General features: G+C 42.6%; 1 protein-coding gene across 1 annotated transcript; it reads right to left on the bottom strand.

Moving 5' to 3' along the window:
* Positions 1–950: 950 nt before the first annotated feature.
* On the bottom strand, positions 951–23,869 carry LOC133154212 (versican core protein-like). The gene is made up of 15 exons (XM_061278746.1): positions 23,506–23,869; positions 22,656–22,716; positions 20,607–20,987; positions 19,856–20,030; positions 19,644–19,771; positions 18,569–18,862; positions 15,224–16,357; positions 5,887–13,968; positions 5,686–5,799; positions 5,491–5,604; positions 4,832–4,990; positions 4,662–4,744; positions 2,448–2,592; positions 2,203–2,385; positions 951–2,127 (listed from the first exon to the last, which is right to left on the bottom strand). The coding sequence occupies exons 2-15, from the start codon at positions 22,714–22,716 to the stop codon at positions 1,967–1,969; spliced, it is 11,214 nt and encodes a 3,737-aa protein (XP_061134730.1). The 5' UTR covers positions 23,506–23,869; the 3' UTR covers positions 951–1,966.
* Positions 23,870–24,827: the final 958 nt, after the last annotated feature.

Raw genomic sequence — 24,827 nt, 5'->3', positions numbered from 1 at the left:
TAGGCAACTTACAAGAATGATTATGAGAGTAGCCAACATATTTTCCTTTTTGTTGGTCAAAATCCAAATTGATTGATTTAAAAGAAATGAAATGATCATTTGTCTTGTTGAGGCATTTTACTGATGTTATTTCAATTCATTAGGACCAACTTATACAATATAAGGTTACAGCTTCAAATTGAAGGTGTCAACCTCATTTTTGTTGCACGTGTCCTTCAGATTGCCATTATGACTCTTAACTTCTTGTAGTATAGGCTACAAATCAAACTGATGAATAACTAGTTTTGAAATCAGAGACGAGTAAAAATTGTTCAATTATTTAAAAAATTGAATGGTAGTGAAAATTGCTAGTAATATCTCTTTTTTTTTTTAAGTAAAGACTTACTTGTAATTTTAGTATTGACACATGAAGTCTCTGCACAATGCACATAAAATGGTGTGGCGGGCCGAATCTGGCCCCCGGGCCTTGAGTTTGACACCTAAATGTTTGAAGCGGGGCAAAAACACTGTCACTTTGCAGGAATCAACACTTGCTAGACTATAATTTAAAAAAGTGAAGGGGACTGTTTGAATCTGTGGAAGACTAAAAATCACCTGAGATGGCAAGGTGAGATTGCAGGTGAAGACTTCCAGGTGCTGGAATCACATGCAGCATGTCACTTCTGCAGGAATGCCATTCTGTTGAAAAAGCCTTGTAAATCAATTGGCTTCTGGAGGCAACTGTTTTTAGTCCACTTTTGCTGTAATTCCAAAATGCAAAGTTTAAACACTAGTTTGACAGAATCGTGTCCACCACTGCCAGGAATGGAAACTCTTGCTCTACCCACAAGAAAAGCAAATAACTGGGCAATAGTACCGCCTGCTGGTATAAATGCAAAATTGTCTTTCAAAAAAGACCTTGATAAACCATTTCCTCATTTTGGCTTCTGAAATGAAACGTTACAAGTACAGGATTTTCATCTATCCATTTTTATTTCTTTAGTGAGTCCAAAAAAAGAGAGGTGAACAGGCAGACCTCTTCTTAAGAAAAAAAAAGAAAAAATGCAAACATCCCAAACATTCACAGTGTGGCACAAGAAGGAAAATGTTATAAATATAAAAAGGATATTATGTGCACATTAAGGCTATGACACAAAGACATTCACAGGCGAAAAAAAAAATCATGTTTCCACAGAAAAAAAAAGAAAAAATCCACTTGTAAATTATTACATCTTATCCATATTATTTGATTCACCGCCGGTCGTAAAGATTTTTGGTCATCGGTGTGATTGTGGCTGGCATTGATTTGTCAGGTCAGTAACGAAGAAGCCTTTAAGTAGATGGGAAATAAATTATGTGCGTCTCTGCTTAGACAGGTGTTACGTTCAAGTCTTCACAAAATACATTCTCTCAGTAACAGGCAGAGTGGAGCTCAGAAGCAGCAGATAGGGGCAACATTTCAACAGCATTTTATTGTTTGTAAACGTGTCACAGCGAGAAGCCATGCAACAAGGATGGACTTTTACTCGGTATCTTTGAAAGCTACCTGCGCTAACGGATCGATTCAAAAAAGGTTGAATTGAAAACAGTCAAAGCGGTCGACAGTTATATGACGTACTATTCGTCATTAGTGATACTCCCAATTATAGCCTTTGTAAAAGATCAGGACAGCGTTGAAAATTCATAAGCGCTATAAATTCACAAAAGTTTCGTCAGGACCACTTACGGCGAGTTTAAAAGGTTCAGGTGGAATTGAGTGACATGGTTGCAATTTTTTTTTTTCATGTAAAATTGTCCTTTTGTTTTCATTTCCAGTAGCCATTTAAAACTATTTCTTCACACAGGTGAGCGCGTCTCTCGATAGCAAAAGTCTTTAAAAGGCAAGATTCAATTGTCATCCTGAATGCAGGTCCTCTTAGCTTGTCTGTATTCCCCTTTGCTTGTTCCTTTTTTTTTTTTTTTGCACGCAAATTTGTCCCAAGAGTAATCACATCCTCTTGCGTTTGTGCTCCGGGTTATCTCTCCGTCCTCTGTAACGCTGATGATGGAGCGGGAAGACCTGCTGATCCGGCCATTGCCTAAAATTGTTGACGCTGTACAGCCTTGTGTGTTGATGTGTCCTAAAGAAGCTTCTTTGGTAGTTGGATGCTGCGATGGCAAATGTGAAAAGTTAGCTGGAAAGAACTACGGGTTGAATGTGAAGGAATTGTTCGCTCGACTTACGATTCACGCAGGCGATTTTAGGAACATCCCAATGTCCGTCGCCCTGACAACGGATGGTTGGGCGGTGCCTCTGAATGTATCCTGAGCTGCATTGGTACCTCACCAGCGAGTTGACCTCGTAGCGTTCGCGTTGCCTCCCAAAGGTTCGGGCGTTCTCCACCAGGGGGGGCTGGCTGCATGCCACTGAGGAGGAAACGAGGTGAGAGATTGGAGAACTGATATGCTGTTGTCTGTGTGAAATGTACCTGTGCCCTTCTTGCAAGTAAAGGTCAGGTGGTAGTTGCACGGAACGTCGTTCCACTGGCCGTCCTCGTGCCAGATCATCACCACACAATCCTCTCCCGAGGTGAAGAAACTGTCAGGCTGGCTGGGCCTCCAGTTCTCGTAGTGCTGCAATTCAAGAAGCACAGGGTGAAAATCATTTTCATGGAGAAGTGATTCTCCTTAATGTCCGCAAGAGGGCGCCTCTGCGCGTAAAGATGGATATGAGGGTTATAAATCACCAAAGGGTCATTCCAGAAGTGCAAAACATTTTCCCTCCTGCTCCTTAATTGTAAATAACTAACACAAAGTACATCAACATGCCCTCATTGCGTAATCAGAGTTGAAATGTAACTTTTGTGATTCTTAAATATTATTGCAAATACTATTAAAATGCCAAATGCCCCGCCCCCTTAATGACCACGTATAAAAAACATAACTTCTTTGTATTGATTAAAATTTTAAACAAAAGCAAATACGCTCTGAATTTTTATCTCTTAACACACATGAAATTATTGATTTCTTGAAAATATAACAAAAAATGCTTGCTTTTTTCAAAATCTTTCATGATTCATGCCAAACGCTAAACCACGTTTTAAAAAAACATTCAAGTCCAATAGAATTTTGAGCATGATAATGATCATTAAACCCCAATTGCATATGTGGGGTCCATGTAAATGGACGTCAAGAGTTGAAGCGTTGCCATAACATCACACAGTCTGCATGCTTAACATTACAAATGTTACTCCACGCATGTGCTGCTCATTTACACAACATACACACAGCTGGAACGCTGCGGGGTACCCGACGTGCAATCGATGCGACCTGCAGTCTTTCAGCGCATTGTGAGTTCAAACGACCTCTTCAAAGATGAGACCCGCCTTAGCCCCCTCCTCACACACCCCAACCCCCGACCCCTACAACAAGTCTTGTCCCTGGGCCGTGCTACTCTATCATTAGGCTTTCCAAACACGGCCACTTCCTGCTCGCCTGGCCGCTAAGGTAACAAATGTCATCAACCGTGCACAGCAGGTTGCTAGCTTACTCAAAATAATCAAACAAACTGATCAGCCACACAAGTTTACGACAAACAAAACGTTTCAAATTGGAATTAGTATAAGGGCCACACTGAGAATAATTTAGAAAAATTACAAAAATACAAGGAAAAAATATACACTACCGTTCAAAAGTTTGGGGTCACAAAATTGTTTGGGTGACCCCAAACTTTTGAACGGTAGTGTATATATTTATTTAGATAATTATTTATAGATTATATATATAATCTTCTGTGTAAAAAATCGTATAATATATATGTATACTTATATTCATAGATTATATATAATCTTATACAAATATAACATATAATTTATAATATTTAATTCATAATATTTTATTATAATTTACACTACCGTTCAAAAGTTTGGGGTCACCCAAACAATTTTGTGACCCCAAACTTTTGAACGGTAGTGTACATTCAGGATTTTTCTCCTATATTTAAGTGACATTCATATTCAAATACATATGACTAGCTTCCCATAATGTTAGCTCTACTTTTAAAAATCAAGGCTCGAACACAAGTTTGCTGAACACCTAGCCCTACTACGCTACTGTAGTTCACCGTTGATCACGATAGTAAAGAAAAAGTGTCAACAAGCCGAGTATGTTTTTAACAAATGTGATTCCATCGAGTGAGTGTGACCACCCATGCGGACCCCCCATCTTGCTTTGTCCATTTCTCTGTCTTTCTGCAGACGGGCACAGGTGTTGTCCATCTGTGTTGTCTTCCTGCCTGGTGGCCCTTCCTTCCACCAGCCGGAGGAGGCCTCGAGGGGTTGCGAGGGGGACACTAAACCATACCTGTCTACGCCTTCCAGACTACACTCTCTATCCCCTCCCCCAAAAAGTGTCACCCTCATTAGCTGAGAAAGCATCTCAGTGTTAAGATGTACCAGAAATGTTCTTTCCCGAATCTCAGTGACTTCCCATCAAGTCGTGCTATCCCGAATGGCTTCTTCATATATTGTCAGGCTCACACTGTTCCCAGTTCATGAGAAAATCAACAGTGCCTTCTAATAAAGGATGTTCCTCTCGACACGAGTGCATCTGTCATTGACATGACGTCCAAATATTTAGACTGTCGCTCTGCCATGTTTGTTGAGGGGGCGAAAAGAAGTGCGTGAGAGTGCAACCTATCTTACCGTGCGGCTCCCATCAGTCCAGTGGAAGTCACTATCAAACATTTTATCATTCAGGCCGATCCACTGGTAATCCCGGCCGAGACCTACCGACCGGAATAGATAGCGGACGAGATGTTAGGAACCGTTTATAGAACGAAACAAAATTTCCAAACTGTGCTGCTCAGACTTACGGTTGATAAATTGTTGCTCCAGGTGGGAATGGATGCTGGTCAGGTGAGCCCCTTGCATGCGGCACTCTCTCTCTGCTGTATCCCAGTTTCTTCTGCTTGGGAAATACTTGTAGCACTGGCCCTGAAACTTGTGCCAGCCATATTCACACGCCTCCGTGTCTGTAAGGAAGGATAGCAAAAGGAATTGAGGACGACAAGGTATCTGTGGTTAGCCCTTCTCATCAAGAAATGTTATACGAGCAAAGTGTTAGCACTAATGGTGATTCTTCCGTCGAAATATTATCAACAAAAGCCACTCTGTTAGTTTAAGTCCTTTCATTTCAGTGCAATTAAAGACGAATACAAAAGCAAATATCTCTCTTGAGCAAACACTTCGGAAAGAGCAGCTGCATAGTGTACACAATCTGAGGGTAATTCACTGATGAGTGATTGCTTGCAAAACAAAAGGCGGAGAATAGACACTCCAAAAGTGCCTGTACCCCTCCCCCCCCCAAAAAAAACACTCGGCTCAGAATTAAATAAAAAAGCTAGCTAAAAAAGACGATACGAACATAGCTTTATTTTATGCTCTGAACTAGACCAATATGCTTGAAACCTGATCGAACATACACAAAATAATAAAGATACAGAATACCATGTAAAAAAAAAAAAAAACTTACCCTCCTCACAAAATAGCCCAGAATAGCTCGGGAGGCAAAGACACGTGAAGCAAGCCAGCCCATCAACGCATGTCCCTCCATTACGGCAAGGGTTGGACTGACATTCATCAATGTCTAAAAAAAGAGATATACTATTTAGAAACCACAGGAGTCTTCAGATTTGATGCTCACACTCCATGCGTACATATTTCCTACCTATTTCACAGTGATCGCCGCCATAGCCCGGTGCACAGCTACATGCTAGCACGCTGCCGCTCATAAGGCAAGAACCTCCGTTCTGACAAATGTTTTCACCACATGAGTCAATACCTGCAAAAAAAGAAATGACCTTTGTTCAATAAAGACTTGCTTAATTGTATTTGTTCCTGAATATTTTTCAAACATTAAGAAACCTACCGGAGATTTCAACAGGCTCTCCTACAATGGTGTCCCCCCGGGGATGGTCTGGAACCAAAGTTGTGTCCTTTTCTATGTCACTGTTTAGTTTGTCAGCCGGTTGGGTGGGGTCCACTGAGAGGAGATTCTGGTTTTGAGCTTCAGCTGGGGTCAAAGTTCGGTCCGATGGGTGAATTGTAGATCCAACATTCCTTGACTCCACCGTTGATGCAGTAGTGGTAGCATCTAACTTCAAGACGGTGTGGATTTCATTTGATCCTGAATTTGTGTACATTGTTATATCTGTTGGATTTATACTTTGATTGTCTTCCGGAATGCTCTCCACGATGTTGGGATTTGATTCCTCGTATTCAGGGGTCTCTTTATTGAAATCTTCGTAAACGATATCAACTGGGGCTTGGGTTACTCTGACATTTTTCTCAGGAGTTGGTTCGGTCATGGCGCCACTTGAAAAGTGTTCATCCGTAAGGTCGGTTGTCGTTTTTCCGGACACGGGAATGGTGACTGAAGTTGGTGATAAATCTAAGGAATAAGAACGATGGGTGATAGCAATCTCTGACTGGGCTTGCTCCAATGATTCTTGGGGAGGTGTAGGGTTTTGTTGGGGAGGAAAGGTTGTGACGTAGTGTATCAAAATACTTTCCTGTGAAGGTATTGATCCAAGAGGGACTTGTGAAATGTGTTCTGCTGCTTTTGTTGTAGCCACTCCTTGTTGGTTGGTATGTATTATATCAATGGGTTCTAGTGTGCTTATTATGTCAGTGTATTGTGTATTAGTAGAAATTCCGGGCATACCAGGTGACGGGGTTGAATACATCTGTGTCATGGGGATCTTAGTAGATGTAAAACCAGATGTTTCTTCATATAAAAATGACCCTGTTGGACTGGCCAAGTCTGCATTGTAGACACTCGGTATGGTGACCCCAGAACCATCTTCTTCTGTTGATGTGATGAGACTTGTCTCTGTTGACACAGAAGGCTCCTCATTCTTTGAGGAACTTGAACTTTCACTAGATGTAGCTGGTGCCCTTGTTGAATTCAAAGAGGACAATTGTTCAGTCACATCTAAAATGAAATCTACTGGTGGGGTTGTAGGGCTTAAGAATGAAGATGGGAGGGTACTTGCCGGATACTTTCTGGATGCGCTACCCCACGTGGGGCTTTGCTCACTTGGGCTTTCGGGAGAGGTTTTAAATGAGACGAAATTGGAATCTGTCTGTGTAGTTTCTTCCTGTGGTTTTGCAGACTGAATAGATTGTGAAGTTGATAGAAGTATTTCATCCTCCCCACTACCGGGTTCAGGCAACCCATCTAAATGTGACATTGGTTTCGGCTTCACTGTTGAAACTGTCAGTCCTTCGTTACTTGAGGTGCCAGGAACATCGGGTTCAAAATTGGCCGTTGGTTTCACGGTACCGGAGAGAGATGACCAAATGCTCGAAGGTGTAATACTATCGTCAACGGCACGAATGATTTCAGGCTTCTTGGTGTTGAACAGAGACGAAGCTGGTGATGTTACTCTATCAAATGCTGTCAGATCTATTGTTGCCGTGGTTTTAAGACCAAACACATTTTCTACTCCAGAGCCTTCATCTGAGTCAAATCCGCTCGACTCTTGTAGAGTTACTTGACTGATAAGTGAAGTAGACACATGTGCGAGAGGCGTAGCAGTGACTGAATGTCCAGAAAGTTGTGAGGGTGATGTTTCGTCAGTCACACTTGCGGCTGTGGGCGATGACGTTAAGAAGGTATCTTTGTCCTCACCATCCATCTGCTTGAGAACTGTCATTGTATGAGTATCAAGTGAGGAAACTGGTTGTGATTGTGTTACGTCATTGCTTGGTTTGACAGATACAGCTGATGATGACAGTGTTTCAGTGCTTGCACTAGAAGATTCTGAAGTTAAAACAGTTTCCTCAGGATATGCTTCAGACGTGGTTGTGGAGTATTCAGGAGAGGTTGCTGATGCATGTGTAGGTGTGAAGAAGTTTATAGCCTCATTTCCTGAAGCCTCGGGCTCCTCGGTCACTTCCAGTTGTTGCAACATGGTGATTGGTGTGAGGCCTCCTGCCTCTTCTGTCTGAAAGGTTGGGTGAAATGAAGAAGAGGGAACGTTGGAAATGGTATCAGCATCAATGATGATATCAGTGCTAGGGATGAGTTTAGCAGACTGGCTTTCCTCTCCTGTGCTGTGGGTAACTGTGGAGAAGGGTTCATCTTCATCTCTTGTATCTTCTGTAAATAGGATTGTTTTGTTGGGCGATGGTGTCGAAACATGCAGCACGATGGTGGATGTTTGGTCTTTAAAATCAGTATTGGAAAACTTCTCATCTGTAGTTGAAGTGACCGAATCCAACGTTTCGCTTTCATCTGTTGCCTCTCCAAATGTAACGTTCACAATCACAGATGGCTTAGAAGTGAACCTCTCTGTGATTTGGTCACCAGAAGCCTCACCTTTTGTCAAAATCAAATCTGGTGTGAATTCATCAGTTACATGTGGAACAACTGATTGGACAGTTGGCATCACATACGATGTTTTAAGGTTCGGTTTAACTGTGCTGAAGAGAGAAGGTGCTGCAGTCACAGTAGACCCGGGTCCGCTAAAGAGAGAAGATTCCTCAGTGACAACAAATTTTGGATTCTCCAGTGGTACTGTTGTTTCTTGGCGGGAAGGTACGATAATTGTTTCACTTTCAGTAGAAGTCCTTTCATGAGATGTTGTAGCCCAAATTTCTGTGGAATGTTCCCGTATGCCATCCTTTGTTGTATTCTCTGATCTTGTTAGTGACTCAGGTAAAAAGATTGTTGATTTTTCTGTAGACTCCTCATCAGTTGAAGTATCCTCAGAGACAGCAAGCAGAATAGGTGAAGAACTGATTTGACTTGCAGTGGTGTCAAGCGCAGATGGCGTTGCTATCGGTATGGATGTTGTTGATGTGTCCAAAAATTCAGAACCCGAATTGTCATCCTCAGTGAAGACACCACTCCCGAGCTCAGTTACGTAAACCTCATTGCTAGTCTTGGAAGGTGCTTGGGTTGATTCCCATGTGGACTGTCTGCTCGGTTGAGTTGACGAATTATATGTGCTCTCGTGCGTTTCTGTCTCATCAGTCGTTTCAATGGCGATATAGCCACCTGATCCATCTGAACTCATCTCCAGATCATCTTCTTCAGGGGAAAGCCCAGAAGTCTCCATATCTACATAAGTGAAAGTCTCTTTTGAGGGAAACACAGAGTGACTTGGGATTTTCATGCGTTGAGTACCTTCTTGAGGATTGGCTGAAACACTAAATATATTATCTCCTGAACTTTCTTCATCAACAGTAGCTGATGGTCTGATGGTGGTTTTGGAGAAGGTGGTCTGTTCTGTAGATGATGTCATTTTCTTAGTAGTAAACAGAGAAGACACTGACGTCACTTGAGGTTTTAAAGCGGTACTTGTTTGAATTTCAGGTGATGATAGTTTCTCTGTGGTAGGACTGATGGATTCTGAAAGTGAAGTCGTAGCGGCTTCTGTGAATCTGTAGAAAGATGAGACATCCGTGACAGGGTGAGATGTCGGTTCAGGGCGAGAGGTGCCAATCACAACAGCTGAGTGGCTGCTGTGTTCCATTGCACTGTCTGTAGTTGGCAAAAAAGACAAACTAGATGACTTCTCTGTTAAAATTGTTGTTTGTCCATTTGAGCTATCCTGTTCTGGACCGGCATCAAATTTGATTGGAATATCTGAAGGATTTTGTGTAGCCATAGGTTTCTCTGTATGACTCATGTTAAAGGTTTCTGGAAACACCGAAGTAGGTTTATCAGTACTGTGGATGGAGGACAGTGTTACTGATGCTGTCGAGGCTTGACTGTTGTGAGCTTCTCGTGTTGGAGTCATTGCTGGTGTCTCTGTACTGAACAGTGACGAAACAGTTGTCATTATTGACGTCTTCGTAAATCCATCTGTACTATCTCCAGAACTCTCAAAATCTGTGATAGTGGCATATGATTGGATTCCAAGTTTAGTAATTGAGCCAGTGTGGGAAGGAATAGACTCAACCATCATGCTGGATCCCTCATTCATGTCTGAAAGAGCAGATCCAACTGGAGTTGGTTTCTCACTACTTAAAAAGGACGGTGCAGAAGTAACAAATGTGTTTGAAATGTCACTCGTTGAATCACCATGTGGAGTACTCCTTGCCGATGTTCCTGTAGCAAACATGGGAGCAAGTTCTCCAGTTGATTCATCACTTCTGTCTCCAGAAATCTCAGAGTCAGCCGTGGTAACTGATGATGACTTAGTTTCATAACTTTGCGTTGTTTCAATTGACACTGGCTCAAGGGGATTTGTACTGTACAAAGAAGTCTCTTTCGTAGAAGTCTCCTTTTCTTGAAGTGGCAATTGTGTTGGTCTGTCTGTGTGATACAATAAGAAAGATGTAGGCGATGAGAAATCTTTTTCGATCATCCTGGTTATTTGTTCACCTGAGCTCTCTTCTTCAATATCTGACAAAGTCGGAATAGTCCTCAGCGGTAAGGATGAGTCCTCAGTTTTTCTGACAGGTTCCGAAGGTGATACTGTCATTGATGAGGTGTCAGTGCTAAACATTGAAGAGGAGGACGTTGTTACTGAAATGAATGACTCTCCAGTAACATCAATGAGAGCTCCTGAGCCTTCAGTGGTACTGACTTTTGTTTCAGGTGTCATACTAGATCCACCACGTACGGACGTAGATGACCTCAAAGGTTCTGCTGTTGGTTCTTCGGTACTGTAGCGGGTTGACAGGGCAACGGAGGTGTTTGACAAAGTATCTGTCTCGTTTCCATTGGATGCTGTTGCTGCTGGTGTATTGGTAGGAAACACTGAACTAGTCATTTCCGTAAAGTCCTCAATGGTCTCCCCAGAACCATCTATGTTATTGAGAGTGAAGAACGAGGACACTCCAGGTTGGATGGTTGATAGACTCAGAGAAGAAACAGAGTCAACCGTAGTCGTTAGACGACTCGTAAGTTCATAATCAATGTCCGGAACAGTAGACACTTTAATGGATGAAACCGTTGGAGACGCTGCCATTGTGATCTTAAAGACAGAGGTCACAGAAGTGGACAGATTTTCTGTAACTGATAATGTTTTTGCTTCATGGCTTTCTGACGTTTCATTGGGCATTCCTCCATGGGCTTGTATGTAAGGAAGAGATGAGGAAAGACTGTCCTTGTCAGCAATTGACAACTTTGTGGGTGTCTCTGTGTTGAATACCGAAGACAATTCTGGAGATGCAGTGACTCTACTGGGCATCTCAGTAGATGGTCCGGGGTTATCAGTTCCATAGATTGAAGAAAAATAAGTCGTGGACTCTCTAGTAGGACCAACGTTGTGTCCCGAACCTTCATTCAAATTGGTATTGACTAATGATAATGATTCAGGTTCAGGTGTTATACTTGATCCGATTACTGGCTCAGTGCTGACCTCCTCTTTCTCGGTATTTGTGACTGCAAATGAACTAGTGGGAGATTTTGTTAGTGCCTCGGTGGTGGACAGAGTAGAAGAAGATGTTTGAATGAAAATGTCTTTGCTTTCATCACCCGAACCATCGAGATCTACTGGTGTCAGAGCAGAAGTTGTAATGTGATGAGATACACGAGTTGTTTTTGGACTATACAGAGATGATGTAGCAGTACTTGAGATTTCATCCTTACGTGATGATGTCACGGCAGGTGTCTCTGTACTAAACATTGAAGAGACAGTTGTTTTGATTTCTGACACTCCAGAAAACTCATTGATTGTGTCTCCGGAACTTTCAATGTCTGTTGCCATTGCAGGCATCATGGTTGTTTGATGGAAAGATGGTAACGACTCAACCAGCACACTGCTCATAATTCCATCATCAATATTTGGAGATGTCTGATGGAGCATGTCTTGAGTCTGTTCACCTGAACCATCTCCATCTACTGGGGTCAAAGCCAAAGTTCCCTGACTCGTTGATGAACTTGTTTTTATTTCAGAATCCACTTCAGTTGTTTTTTCAGTACTATGTAGGGATGAAGCAGTTGTTAGAGGTTTGTTCGAACTGTCTTTCATCCGATCATCATGCAATGTTTTGGTCGGTATGATCTTTGAGTCGCCACTAAAAACATCGGTACCATCTCCAGAACTCTCTGTGTATGTGGTAGTATGGATTGAAGCCACTTCACTCCTCATTGATGGGCCATTGATGGTTGGTATTGGTTTTGTCACATCAGAGACCAGGGATGGTTTGCCTGTAATTGATGTCATGTCTGGTTCATGGTTTTCTGCTGTTTCATGTGAATTTTCTTCTTGGGAGTCAATAGTGTTCAAAGGTGAACCTGTGGAAAATGTTTCTTTATCCTCAAAATGCAGGTCAGTTGTTTTTCCTGTGCTTAACAATGATGAAACTGTAGAAGATCCTGGTAGTTGTTGAGACAGCTCAGTCAGCTCGGCTTTGGCTGTTTTGGAGGGCATTGAATTGTTTTCAGGTGTAAGGGATGCATCAACAGTCTGGCTTTTTTCATGCGACATTGAAGAAACAGATGTCGTCATCTCTGACACACCACCATCAACGGCATTTCCAGAATTCTCTGTGTATGTGGTAGTACCGACTGAAGCCAAGTCACTCCTCATTGTTGGTCCACTTTTGGTTGACGTTGGCCGTGTCACATCTGTTTCCGCTTTATGGCTTTCTATTGTTTCATGTGAGTCACTAGTAAAAGGTAGACCTTCTGGAAAGGAGCTGCTGACAGATAATGATTCCGTTTCAGGTGTACTAATTTCATCCCCTGATCCATCACCAAGAAGTGAGGTTTCCTCTGTCAGTTCGGAAACAGGAGTCTGAACTGGTTTTTCCTTTGTCTGATCCGTTACAAATTGAAGTTCCTCTTTGAGTGAGGATAAAGTAACTGCATCTGAAATTTCTGAACCAGCAGAGAATTCCCTGGAGACCATGCTGGGCGGTGTTTCTGTGGCCATCATTGTTATGCCAGAACCAAAAGATTCTCCTGTGGGTATTTTAGACTCATGGATATTTGTGACCGATGTTGAAGTCTCTGTGCTGTAAACGGAAAGTGTACTTGAGGTGGAACTAAATCTAGAAGATGGCATTGATGTTGGATTATCAGAAAAAGAGGAAATTGTTGACATCACTTGCAATATGTTTGGTTTTGAGATTCCTTCAGTATTGCTCGTTTCCCCGTCGGAATCATTCGACAGGGGAATGTACACAGTCTGGAGAGAAGCTTGAGTGGAATCTTCAGCAGCTGGTGAAGCAGTGGCGCTTTGGATTTCTACTGTTGCCTCAGTTATGTTTCTGTCTGTGGGAAGATCTGTAAAAAGGGATGGATCCTCTGTTTTGTCTGTCTGAGTCACTTGTGAGTCACTCATCATAGTTGTGGGAGCGCCCCTGGACTTGTCTCCCTCTTTTTGTGTAGTTGTGGTGATGACAGTGAAGGTTACCTTATCTGATAAGATTATTTGGTTGCCTTCTGTTATTTTGGTCAGTTGCGCTTCGGATGGTGATGCAGTCGGTAAGAAATGAGCAAAAGTCGTTGTTAGTAACATCCTGTCTGTGGTTTCGGAGCTAACTTTCGGTGTGGTTTTAAATGATGTGGTGTCTCCCGGAGTTGCAGTTGGAGCAGAAGATTTGTCGCTCTGTGTGGAGCCCTCTTCAATTTCAGAAAAACCGTCAGGGAGTTTTGCTTCAATTGTTGGAATATTATCAGAGTCAGGGTCATCTGGGTTTAGTTTGCCTGTGCTTGAGAGGAGCCTTATCGATTTAGTGAAGCTATCTGCTGGAAGGTTGGCCCATCCATTACCCAACTCTGTGGTAGTTTCTTCATTTCCTCCTAAGCTTTTCATATTTGTCACAAATTGGGTACCTTGGGCTTCTTTGTCCTCTGGACTCAGCGGATCATGCGTTATCTCATATTTTCCATTAATAAAACTAACAATTGGAGAGGTAGTTACAGTGGCAGGAGATAAGTCTGGGTGTCCGCTCTGGAGGACAGGCTCATCATCGAGACCTGAGGCGTTGGAATGGTCAGGCAAGACAGGAGACTCAGAGTTCTGCAACTGAAGGATCTGATCATCTGCAATAAGAGAAAGGAAAAGGTTAAGGAAAATGTGGAATGATTTTTTTTTTATATAAATAAAACAAAAACGGTAGATGACCAAAACAATATTCACAATAATCAAGTGTTACAGTCCAGCAGTATTAATATATAGTTAATTCAAGTGAAAAACTTATCTTCTATGTGCCCCCACAAATTATTATTGGATTGTTGGGATAAAATTAAGATGATTAATCAACTCATTTTTATCCTCAGAGGGGCAGTTTAATATTTGGAAATAAAAATGAATGAAATGCGGATTTCATCTGAACACAAACGTAGAAACTGCTATTTGGAATTGAATTATTCCCAAACACATCATAGACTGAATTTTTTCTCACGTGGCCTCCAGCTGTCCTGGCAGCGAGCGGAGACTTCAAAGAATCGTCAAAGAATCGAGTATACTATATCAGTAGCTTATTTTGGGCTGTTCCTATGCAACCCAGACAAGACATGCCTCCAACTTTTTCCAGAAAGGTTTCCCACAAATCCTGAGGGAGCAAAACGTGTGTGTCATCTGAGCCGCATGACATGATGTAGACGTAAAAGTAGCTGGAATCGCCCATTTTTCTCACGTGGCCTCCAGCTGTCCTGGCAGCGAGCGGAGACTTTGTGTTAGCGCTGACATCACCACTTGATCTCAGGTCCAGTGTGAGCTACATAAGGGCATTTGTAAGCTGCGCACCCTTACTCCAAGACATATGCTTTCTGTTTGTCTTGTTTCTGGGAGGTGCGCTCACAAGGAAAGAAATTCGACAAACATTGTAGACATTGGATTGAAGCGCAGTCATACAGTCTATACAGGAAGACTTTCTCTGTAAGCACAGACATACGTACATACAGCGACTGGAAAGTGACTGCTAGTATTCCGTTAAACATAGCAAGAGCGAAGAACCTAGAGAACAGTTTCCAAGGGAGCCAAATAAGCAATAAATCACAGACGACTCAGAAAACCATTGTGTCATTGTTGAAGTCAGTGCGGGCATGTTTGGAGATGTGGTAGATCCTGAATTATAGTGTGGACACCTGAAATTCAGAAGTGAGCTTCTGGTCAAATGTGTTCCTGAAACGTTCTTTTGAAAGAGAAGCTCTTGAAGACATCACAGACACACACAAGTCCTGATATCTCAAGTCAAAGCAAATCGAACTTCAAAAGAGAGGAAACAAAGTCTTGAATCATGGAACATACTCAACATTCAACTTTGTTCAGCGTTAAAGATGTTTGAGGTCTTACCTGATGTGTTCTGCTTTTCCTTTGTGACTGTCGTTTCCCCCGCGATGCTGCCGCTGTCTGCGGTTGAAACCGCCGGAGCGGTTGTGAAGAACTCAGCATCAATGTTTGCCGTCGTCTCAACCGGTGTGATGACATCGCCAATTTGCTCTGACATCTGATCGGCGGACTCATCCAAAACACTCGTCGACGCGTCATCTGATGTCACGTCTTCGATAAGAATGGGAGCACCCGTCCCGGTTGCTGATAGACTTTCTTCTAATGTCGCGACATGCTGTATTAGGACTTTGTTCCCTGTGGTCGTTTCCAGTGGTGAGGAGGTGATGGTGCTGATGTCCAACTCAGTTCCAGCAGGCTTGGTGTCACATATAAAAGTCGTCCTGGTGGGGATGACAGTGGTGGTAGGGATGTCCGTCCCATCTGTGCTGAGATCCTGTGATGGTCTTGTGACAGTAGCCGGCAGAACCTCTACCAGTAGACCTGTCTCTATCTCATCAGTGTGGCCATCATAAAATGGAAATTGTGGTGCTGAGTCAGTTGGTGTCGAACCGAAAACTTTTTCACTCTCAACTCGGGTTGTCGTGTCAGTGAAATTAGAATTGAGAATAGTTTGCTCCGTTTCTCCCTCAGCAAACATGGGCTCTGTGCTCGGAGAGGCATCTCGTAGCACCGCCTCACTTTCAATCGTACTGATCTCGATGACCGAGTGATCGTCTGGCTCTTCGGATACTGACTCTGTCGTGTCAGTGTTTCCTGTTGTGATGTGGAGCTCTGGAAACGTGTCACCACGATGGGGAATTGATTCGACAAATGTTACATTATCATCTACAAAGTCGTCAATGTCTGGGTCTACTGGTTTTAGATCATCGATGTCTTGGTCTTCCATTACGGTCGGAGCCACTGTGGTAAATAACTTCTCCTCTTTGCCTGCTGGAGTGGGTCGTGGTGGAACCATACTGGTAGAGAACATAGATGGATGATCTGTAAGAACTGGGTCCACTTCAACTTCTGATCCAATTTCAGAAGTAACTGCACTACTCTCAAGTAGAGGAATGATGGAGGAGCTGAAGGTGGTGCTTGTGTCGTTGATCACAAAAACGTCCACGAAAGAAGTTTGGTTGACTATCTGTTTCCTTCCTGTAAAATACAAACAGTATAAAAATTAGACAACAAATATTCTCACAAAATTACAATAGAAGTATAAGTATAAAATTCAGAGACAGTTTGTGGGAATGAAGCTGCAATTGAGCCATCTACCTTTGAGTCTAATGTGGCCATCAAACTAATAGACTGATGGGTCATTTAGGTATATCAATTTTGCTGATTTTCCCTAATTATTTGAAAAAAAAAATAGGATTGCTGCCTATAAGCAATACACCCAGTTTGAAGAAGAACTCTGCTTCTCTAAACATTTCCTCAGGTCCCCAGAACAACAAATGTGACTCGTCGAACAGAACATAAACATTTACACCCATCCTGCCCTTTTACTGTGTAAACTCTTTACACAATTCATTAGCGCTTGAACCTTTCTGGTTTTTTTTTTCCCGGTTGTCAAAGACAAACCCAGCTAAAAAAAAAAAAATGATGGTTGTAGATGACCAGATGGCTTTTATGAGATACTGCGTAGGTATCGGTAGCATCAACGTTGTTCAATATACAATTAAGCAAGCAGTGTAGTTGACCTAGTGAAGCATAAAAAAAAAATAACGCAAAGTTTAGATTAGCATGCTGGCTCGCCCTCGGAAAGCATTCCAGTATTTCACGAGGCCTCTTGGCAAAATCAAGTGCCCGCCCCTGTTTTCAATGTTCCTCCCATTGCTCGTATCCATTGACTCACACACGAAACGTAGTGACAAGCCTTTCGAGAGCTTTCCTCAATGACACATAACTTGTGTAAACACATCTTTTAACATACGCATATAGTCTCTCCATCCTGGTGAAACTATTCCTGATGTCAGGTACGAGACAGGATTTTTCCAAACAGGAAAACAGAGGCAGCGTTCAAAAGCAGTGCATTATCTCACTGTAAGATTTGAGCTGTTGCTATTACTGACGCCTTTGTTTTGTCCGAGGCGATCCGGGAGCCAATCAGATGGCAATCACGCCCTTTTTCCCTCCATTCCAAGTTGGAGCGGGTCCTGACAAACAAGGCCGCTCAGATGGGGGCGTAAATACAAACGGCTGACACGGAACACCCAACGGGGAGGCTGTTTGTGTGCCCTCTGAACTCCGTGGAGACTTATCACCACGAGAGTCAGGCTTCCTCAGAGCACTAAATGGCCAGGCAGGGGACGGCTTATCTGCCCAAGCTCTCATTTGTAAAGATGGAAAGGCCGGGTCAAAGGTCAGCGAGGATGACTGAATTTAGAAGTCCAGCGGTAGCTTTGTCCATTATCCAAATGTCTGTTCTGATAAGTATGAGTGAGAATGATGGAGCGAAAAAGTCTCTGACAGCGGAAATGAACGGAGAAAGGCAAAAAAGGGAGGAAGATAGTGAGCCTAAAAGGGCTGACAGGTGAGGGATTCCGCCGCTTCTCTAAAAGGAACCTATCAACAGTTGTTTGCTTTGCCCTGAGGGCGCCGATTAGTCGGGAATTGTCCCAGTCGGCTAACTTCCAGTGAACCACAAAGTGTCACCCCTGTTGAGATGTATTGCCGTAGGTCCCTTCTCTTCCCGTGGCACAACAATGACCTCATTGGTACGCATACTTGAATCTATAGAACAGGACAAGCCCTGAGATCACATAAGACGTGTCACAATTGAAATGAATGAACTGACATGGAAGCTACGGCCAAAGACAATTGAACCATGTTTGAATAGTACTTGAGCCGAGAATGTGTTTCAGATCAATCAACGTGGGATAAGCCCAAAGGAAAAAGAAAAGTCTTGACGAATAAACTTCCAATTAAATTACTGGCCAGTTGGACCAATCATTTTTAAGTAAACGGTTTGTCATCATTAACTCTCCCCCTTTGGCTATTTTTTTTTTGCAGAAATGGACCAGGGGAAACAAAAAAAAAAAGCTAGTGACAACTGGACACTACCTGCTAAGGATTATATACTTTTAAAAGTTTGTGTATTTTTAATTAATGCGAACCTTAATGAAACTCATGTATCAGAATCTAACGTAAAAAAAAAAATTGTTTTGTACCTACAAGGGAATGTATAGGGGGAAAAAGTGAAAGGGTAGGGACTGAATAGAAGATGAGATCATCGTCTGGGAGGTTTTACAAAAACGTCTGCACCTTCAATCCCAGTTTTCAATGAAGCCAAATGGGAACTGTCAACGCCACCCCAAACAGGTAACGCCATGTTCCACGAAAACTCAGTCAACACCACGGGCTCACCTTTAAAACAGTACGCTCCCAGTTGGGTTGTCGGTTCCGGGAATCCGGTTCGGTTCCGATAGCGGTACATGGTTCGGACCCCTAGCAGGCCTCCCCCGCACTGAATTTTGGGTACAGAAACGGGATGTCGCGCGCTGCCGTCTGAGAGCCAGCCGTAGTCACACCTGTCGAGACCTCGTCGCCACGCGGCGTGGAGCTGGCCGGTGGTTGCCAGCTCGCTGTTTCTCCTCTTACATTCATCCTTGGCTTCCTCAAACGACATTTTCTTGGACACGGGAGCGTAGAACACATCACCTGGAATGACGATGAATATATGTTGGATTATTGTTTACGATTGTGAAATGCAACTATTCAGCTCACTTATTGACCAACGCACACTTTTGCTTCCAGGTCGTCGTCAAACTACAGCCTGAAAGTGGACGACGGGCTGAAAATATGTTTTCATTTAGTCCAGGGTGTAACATTTCAACCAATCCCATAACATATTAATTCCTTTGATTTACGATGGCATCGATATCCACCCTAGGAATGTCGCCCATCCTTAAAGAATGACACATATGAAGTCCAGAAGGTTCCGACGGCTCTTGAAAAACTTTGGATTTGATTTCCTTCACCCTTTTGGAATTGGATTTACAGTAAATGCGCAATCAAGATTAAAATCTATTAAATCAAACCGGTAACTTTGTATGTCAACATACAAAGATGACAGTTTGCTGGCTGTCGGTTTGGGTTTTGCACTCTGGCTCACACCAGCGTGTGCATCTGTTCACACAAATGATGCAAATGTCATTTTAAATGGCTCCATTTGTTGCAATGGAATATCTCCGCTAAATAATAGAAATGGATGAAAGGAGACTGGGCAAAGATTTAAAAAGTCATTAAACGGCTCTGTTGAGTTGGATTGAGCTTGTCAGCAGTTACAGTCTGGAACATGAGTGTAAGAAAAACATGGAGGGAAAATGATCAGAAACAATGCCAGATACTTTCGCAACACCATTATCACATTTTTTTATTTTTTTTTTATTGGCCACTACAGAGAGAGTGTCGGATAGTCGTCAAAGTTTTTTTTTCTTACCGTAAAGTTTGTCCACATAACAGTATACGTCATAAGTCTCGCTGGCTTTCCTGGTTCCGTATGACCTCACACCAGGTTTATTATGGAGGTTGCCATAGCAACCCTTTCTGGGTTTTATGATGGGGTATCTATGCACACAGGTAATGGAAGATCTGTTTTACATTGCTCTGATGTGTGTACAAATGGTCATTTTTAAAACAGGTTTGAAGTACCTCACGGTCTGGTCAGCAATCCAGCCAGCATCGCACTGATCAAAACCGTCCTCGTATGCCGCATTCAGCTGTTCGTACGTAGCGATGCTTGCGCCGATGTTGTGGCAAGCCTGGACTGCCTTGTTGTAGTCTAACGTGTACCTGCTGATGTTGGCACGGTAGTGAAAGACCACACCTGGACGCAAAAGGGAAATCTGTTCATACAACACGATGGATTCATAACTTCATCGGAATCTCCAGGCGGAGACTTTTAGCTTGCGTGTTATCTCCAAATAACCATTATAATTACACTACCATTCAAAAGTTTGGGGTCACAAAATGGTTTGGGTGACCCCAAACCTTTGAACGGTAGTGTAAATATTATTATAATAAAATATTATGAATGAAATATTATAAATTATATCTTATATTTGTATAAGATTATATATAATCTATGAATATAAGTATACATATATATTATAAGATTTTGTACACAGAAGATTATATATATATAATCTATAAATAATTATCTAAATAAATATATACACTACCGTTCAAAAGTTTGGGGTCACCCAAACAATTTTGTGACCCCAAACTTTTGAACGGTAGTGTATATAAGTGGAGTTGACGTTCGTGTTACGTAAAATTACAACTCAAGTCAGGTTCCATCCTCAATCCTTTCATCGAGGATCTCAGCTTGGTGCTTGTCCCATTGTCATATCAATATTTTCTGCGTGAGTCCAGAGTACACAGAAAAAAAACAACTTCTTACCATCAACATTGAGGTCAACTGTATCGCGGGAGTCCTCGATGCCGTACATGACCTCACAGCGATACGTGCCCGCATCGCTCGCGAGCAGCTTGACCATTGTCAAGGAGGCATCACCCACATCTTCAGGGTGACTGGCCACGGATACCCGGTTCATGTAGCCGGGTCCGATCTTGACGACCCCATTTTGTGCCACTAACACCGTTGACTCGACGTCTCCTTCTATTTTGGTCCATTTGATGCGTAAGTGGTCTATGGAAAAACCCACGGTGGCGTTTGGGTTTGCTGGTGACGAGGTTGAAATACTTGAGAAGGAACAGGGAAGGTTAACCTTCCCGGAGAGGGTTCCAGTGACTGGCCTGATGACTGATAATGTGTTGCCGACTGTAAGGGGAAACAAAATCATCATACGAGACAATTAGGGACATATTGAAATATGAATTTGTCTCTGAGGGTCATCCATATACTGTCAAGTCTTTAAGGACTCTTTTGCATCGATAGTGTGTGAGAAAATTACCGAAACTGTCAGGAACATCAAGTCACCCTCGGAAAGTTACACCTCATCTTCTAAATGACGCCCAATTTTATAGGGACTGTTTAAAGAACATGTTTCAAACCCAAGGCCCGGGAGCCAGGTGTGGCCCGCCACATCATTTTATGCGGCCCGCAAAGACAAAATGTGCATCAAATTGTCTTCACCTTTAAAACTCATCTTTTTAAAACAGTTTACTAGTCGGATTTGAAAATGAGTTATTTGTCAGTTTGTTTTGTTGCTTACATTGTTATATCCTATGAGGAATTCATACATTTATTTAGGTTGACAGTCATAAAAGAAACTATGACGACAATGTGGCCCGCGGCAAAAAATGAGTTTGACACCCCTGGTTGAAAGTCTGTCCCAAATTGTGAGCAAACATGATTGCTCAAGCGTCAGCAATTAACTTTTGCTGCCAGTCAAAAATAATACGCCGTTTCAGACAGGATCTAGTGACTGTTACTAGGCTCCTGCTGATATATCTCGGTCCACTTTCGAGTCGGCAGGCAAAGGAGACATCAGACAGACAACCAAACACAACTTGGCAACTGAATCACACTGACTCATGTGGGGAAGACGGAATTTGCTGCTTTTTTTTTTCCTTTTTCGTAGGGGTTGCGAGCGGGGGTAAGAGGGGGTGGGGGAGAAGTGAAGGGAATTTTGTGGAAATGGCGGTGGGACTGCCTTCCAGGCATGAGTGTGCACAATTTAACAGAAGGCCTTATTAGGAGGAGAGGTGAAACCAGCTGTTATTTGCAGACTGGGAACTCGCTATAATTGAAAGGTGTCCCTCCATCCTCAGAGACAGACAGACAGACAGACCAGGGGCCATGAAGAGCCTTGGGGGGGGGGGGTCAATGAGTACCCCAGGTGCAAAGGTCTTAGGACACACTGTCACCTTGGGAAAGCTCTCACATGATGGTTTGAAGTGGGGGTGTCGAAATGATTGCACTGCAGTTAAAGGGCCACATCCTAACTAATTTGATGTCAAGTGAGCTGGACGAGAGAAATTATGGCACAATTAACCTGTGTTTTATATTTCCTTTGGACACAAAAGAGGAAGTTTTCTTTTGTTTGTTTAGTTATTATTTCTGCTTTTTTTTATTATATTTTTCTCTGCTTTTTAAATGCATGGATATATTGAAGGGAATATTAAATAATACTATGGAGACTTTTTTTTTTTTTTGCCAATAATAAAATATTGTGATAACTAAAAATGTCACAAAATTATAAAACATTAAAAAAATATTTTTTTTTTTACATTCTGGGCCGGATTGAACTAGTTGGAAAGCCGGTTTTAGCCCGCATGCCATATGTTTGATAATGCCAGTTTATATATAAAAAAAAAAAAAGATGGTTAGCGAACTGCAAGGCATCACGGGGAACATGTGGCACACGGGTAAATGTGACCTTGCCAAAACGAATAAGAGACAAAAACAAAGACAGAGAGTCAAGCTCAGGAGATGAGAAGGGAGAAAAGGATGTGCCCGAGAGGAGCATCCAGGTTTGAAACCTACCGCTTGCACTTGCTGCTTCACAGAGACAATAAAGCCACAGGATCTGCTTTATATTTACCATCTGTTGACAAAAAGACATAATTGGCCATTTAGAAACAGGGACATTTGTTCTTGTTTGTTGTGGCTTTTAAAACAGTATTCTCTTTCAAAATAATCATTTTCAGACCAGCTTGGCAGGAGTAATAAAAGTAGCAATTTCAAATTTCAGTTGCTTTCAGGATGCTGGTGTCCAACTCAGGGCCCGGGTGCCAGATCTGTTTCTTGTTGATTTATTATTTTCATTTTAACTGAAATTTTATGTCAAAATGTAAACCATTAACACATTTTCCCCCTGAGGTTGGATGAAAATGAGTTTGAAACAGTTGCAGCAAGGCTCCCTGTGGGGTCAGGCTGCACATGAGGACTGGCCCACCCACCGCCCGTACACTCAAGTACACTCTTTAAACAGAAGTGATGCATTGTTGAAGGAATAAATTGTTACTCTATATCAATATGTCAATAAAATTAATAAAATAATAATAGATCAATTACTGTTCGTTTAGGTTTACGGATAATGCACTTTGAGAAAAATTAAAAACATTTATCAACAAGCTGTCACTTTATTCCCGCCCGGCTCGTGCGCAATACAAAAAAGAAAACATTCGTGAAGGTTATCCGAGGACAACACAGCATCGTTGGGTGGCTCCCTATGAACAATTAGCTTTTTATTATTATTATTATTATTATTAAACATGTAAACACCTCACAAAAGTGCCGCATGAGAAACCCTTAATAAGCTTTTCATTTTTAGGACCAATAAAACGGAGAAAAAATCCCAGTACCATGTTATAAAAATTATAATTGCACTTACGGTGAAGGTGCTATTACTCCATAAAATGCCCGAATATCTCCTTAAATCCAGTATATCCCAGTGCGTAACTTTCGTGCGTAAACGCGTCACCAAAAGAGCGAGCGCGCTACTCCGTCGCTCTCTTTTGATGCTCCGGAGCTTCGTGGAGTTGGTCTTGGTCTGCAGAGCGACAGAAAGGCTTGAACTGTCGCCGATGGACGAGTTGACTTGAGCTTTTAACGCACGCTGTTATTTCCTTGGTGTCGGAGGAGGAGGAGGGGCAGAAGAATGTCCATCGGGAAAGTGAATGAGAGAGACAACTTGGGGAGGAGAGAGGGTGGGGGAACACTTCATTTGGCTCTTGAGGGACGACGCATCATCGTCCAGTCAGGCTCGAGTTTTCCCAGGTAACATCTGTCAATAGGGCGAGTCCACTCTTTATTACCTGACTTTTATGGGCCAGTCCAGAATTGGAGGATAATGGAGGTCACGTCTCATCCTCACGCCATGACATTTCAAACGGTCCATGCAGAAAAACACAAAACTAAGTCTAAATAGCTGATGAGCACCACTAAAAATGGAGTTTCTCACTTTGTCCTTTCCTCTTGCTCACAAATTTACCTATTAAACGTTTTTAAATCAGCTTTATTTCTCATGACTTTTCCAACAAATGTTTTAAGGCATCTAAGGGCAAAGATAGGAAACTGGTGGCCCGCGGGCCATATGCGTACTCTGACCATACTCTGAGCGGCCCCTTGATTAATGAAAATAAATTTAAAAAAAATGAGTGGGGGGGACTCTGTATGTGCGAACGCAACAAAAAGCACAACATGACGAATAAAATGTCTCGTAAAAAAGTGCACCGTTGCTGGTCAAGCTGTGCGCGCACCCCTTGGCCATGGGTGCGCAATGGAAACAGGGTGGTACAGTTATGTCTCGGCTTCAAATTGAGTCACAACTTCATGTTGTTGCCAGCATGTGCAATTCTGTCCGTTACCAGGAGGAGGGAGGGAGGGAGGGAGGGAGGGAGGGAGGGAGGGAGGGAGGGAGGGAGGGAGGGAGGGAGGGAGGGAGGGAGGGAGGGAGGGAGGGAGGGAGGGAGGGAGGGAGGGAGGGAGAGAGGGAGGGTGGTAGGGAGGGATGGGTGGGGGTCTTCTCAGATACTTCAGGTTTGAGCAGTGGTGGGAAGTATTTTCTCAGTAAGTTTTTACATTTGAAAACTTTCTTATTCCTTTTTCTGTCAAATAGAATTATAAAAATGATTATAACAAAGAGTATAATAGAGAAAAGTTGATGATGGTGGCACAATGTAAAAAAAAAAAAAATAGAGCGAGAAACTCATG

Source organism: Syngnathus typhle, linkage group LG5, assembly GCF_033458585.1.
Source record: "Syngnathus typhle isolate RoL2023-S1 ecotype Sweden linkage group LG5, RoL_Styp_1.0, whole genome shotgun sequence".
Taxonomy (NCBI): Eukaryota; Metazoa; Chordata; class Actinopteri; order Syngnathiformes; family Syngnathidae; genus Syngnathus; species Syngnathus typhle.
This window is presented reverse-complemented; position numbering and strand designations above follow the sequence as displayed.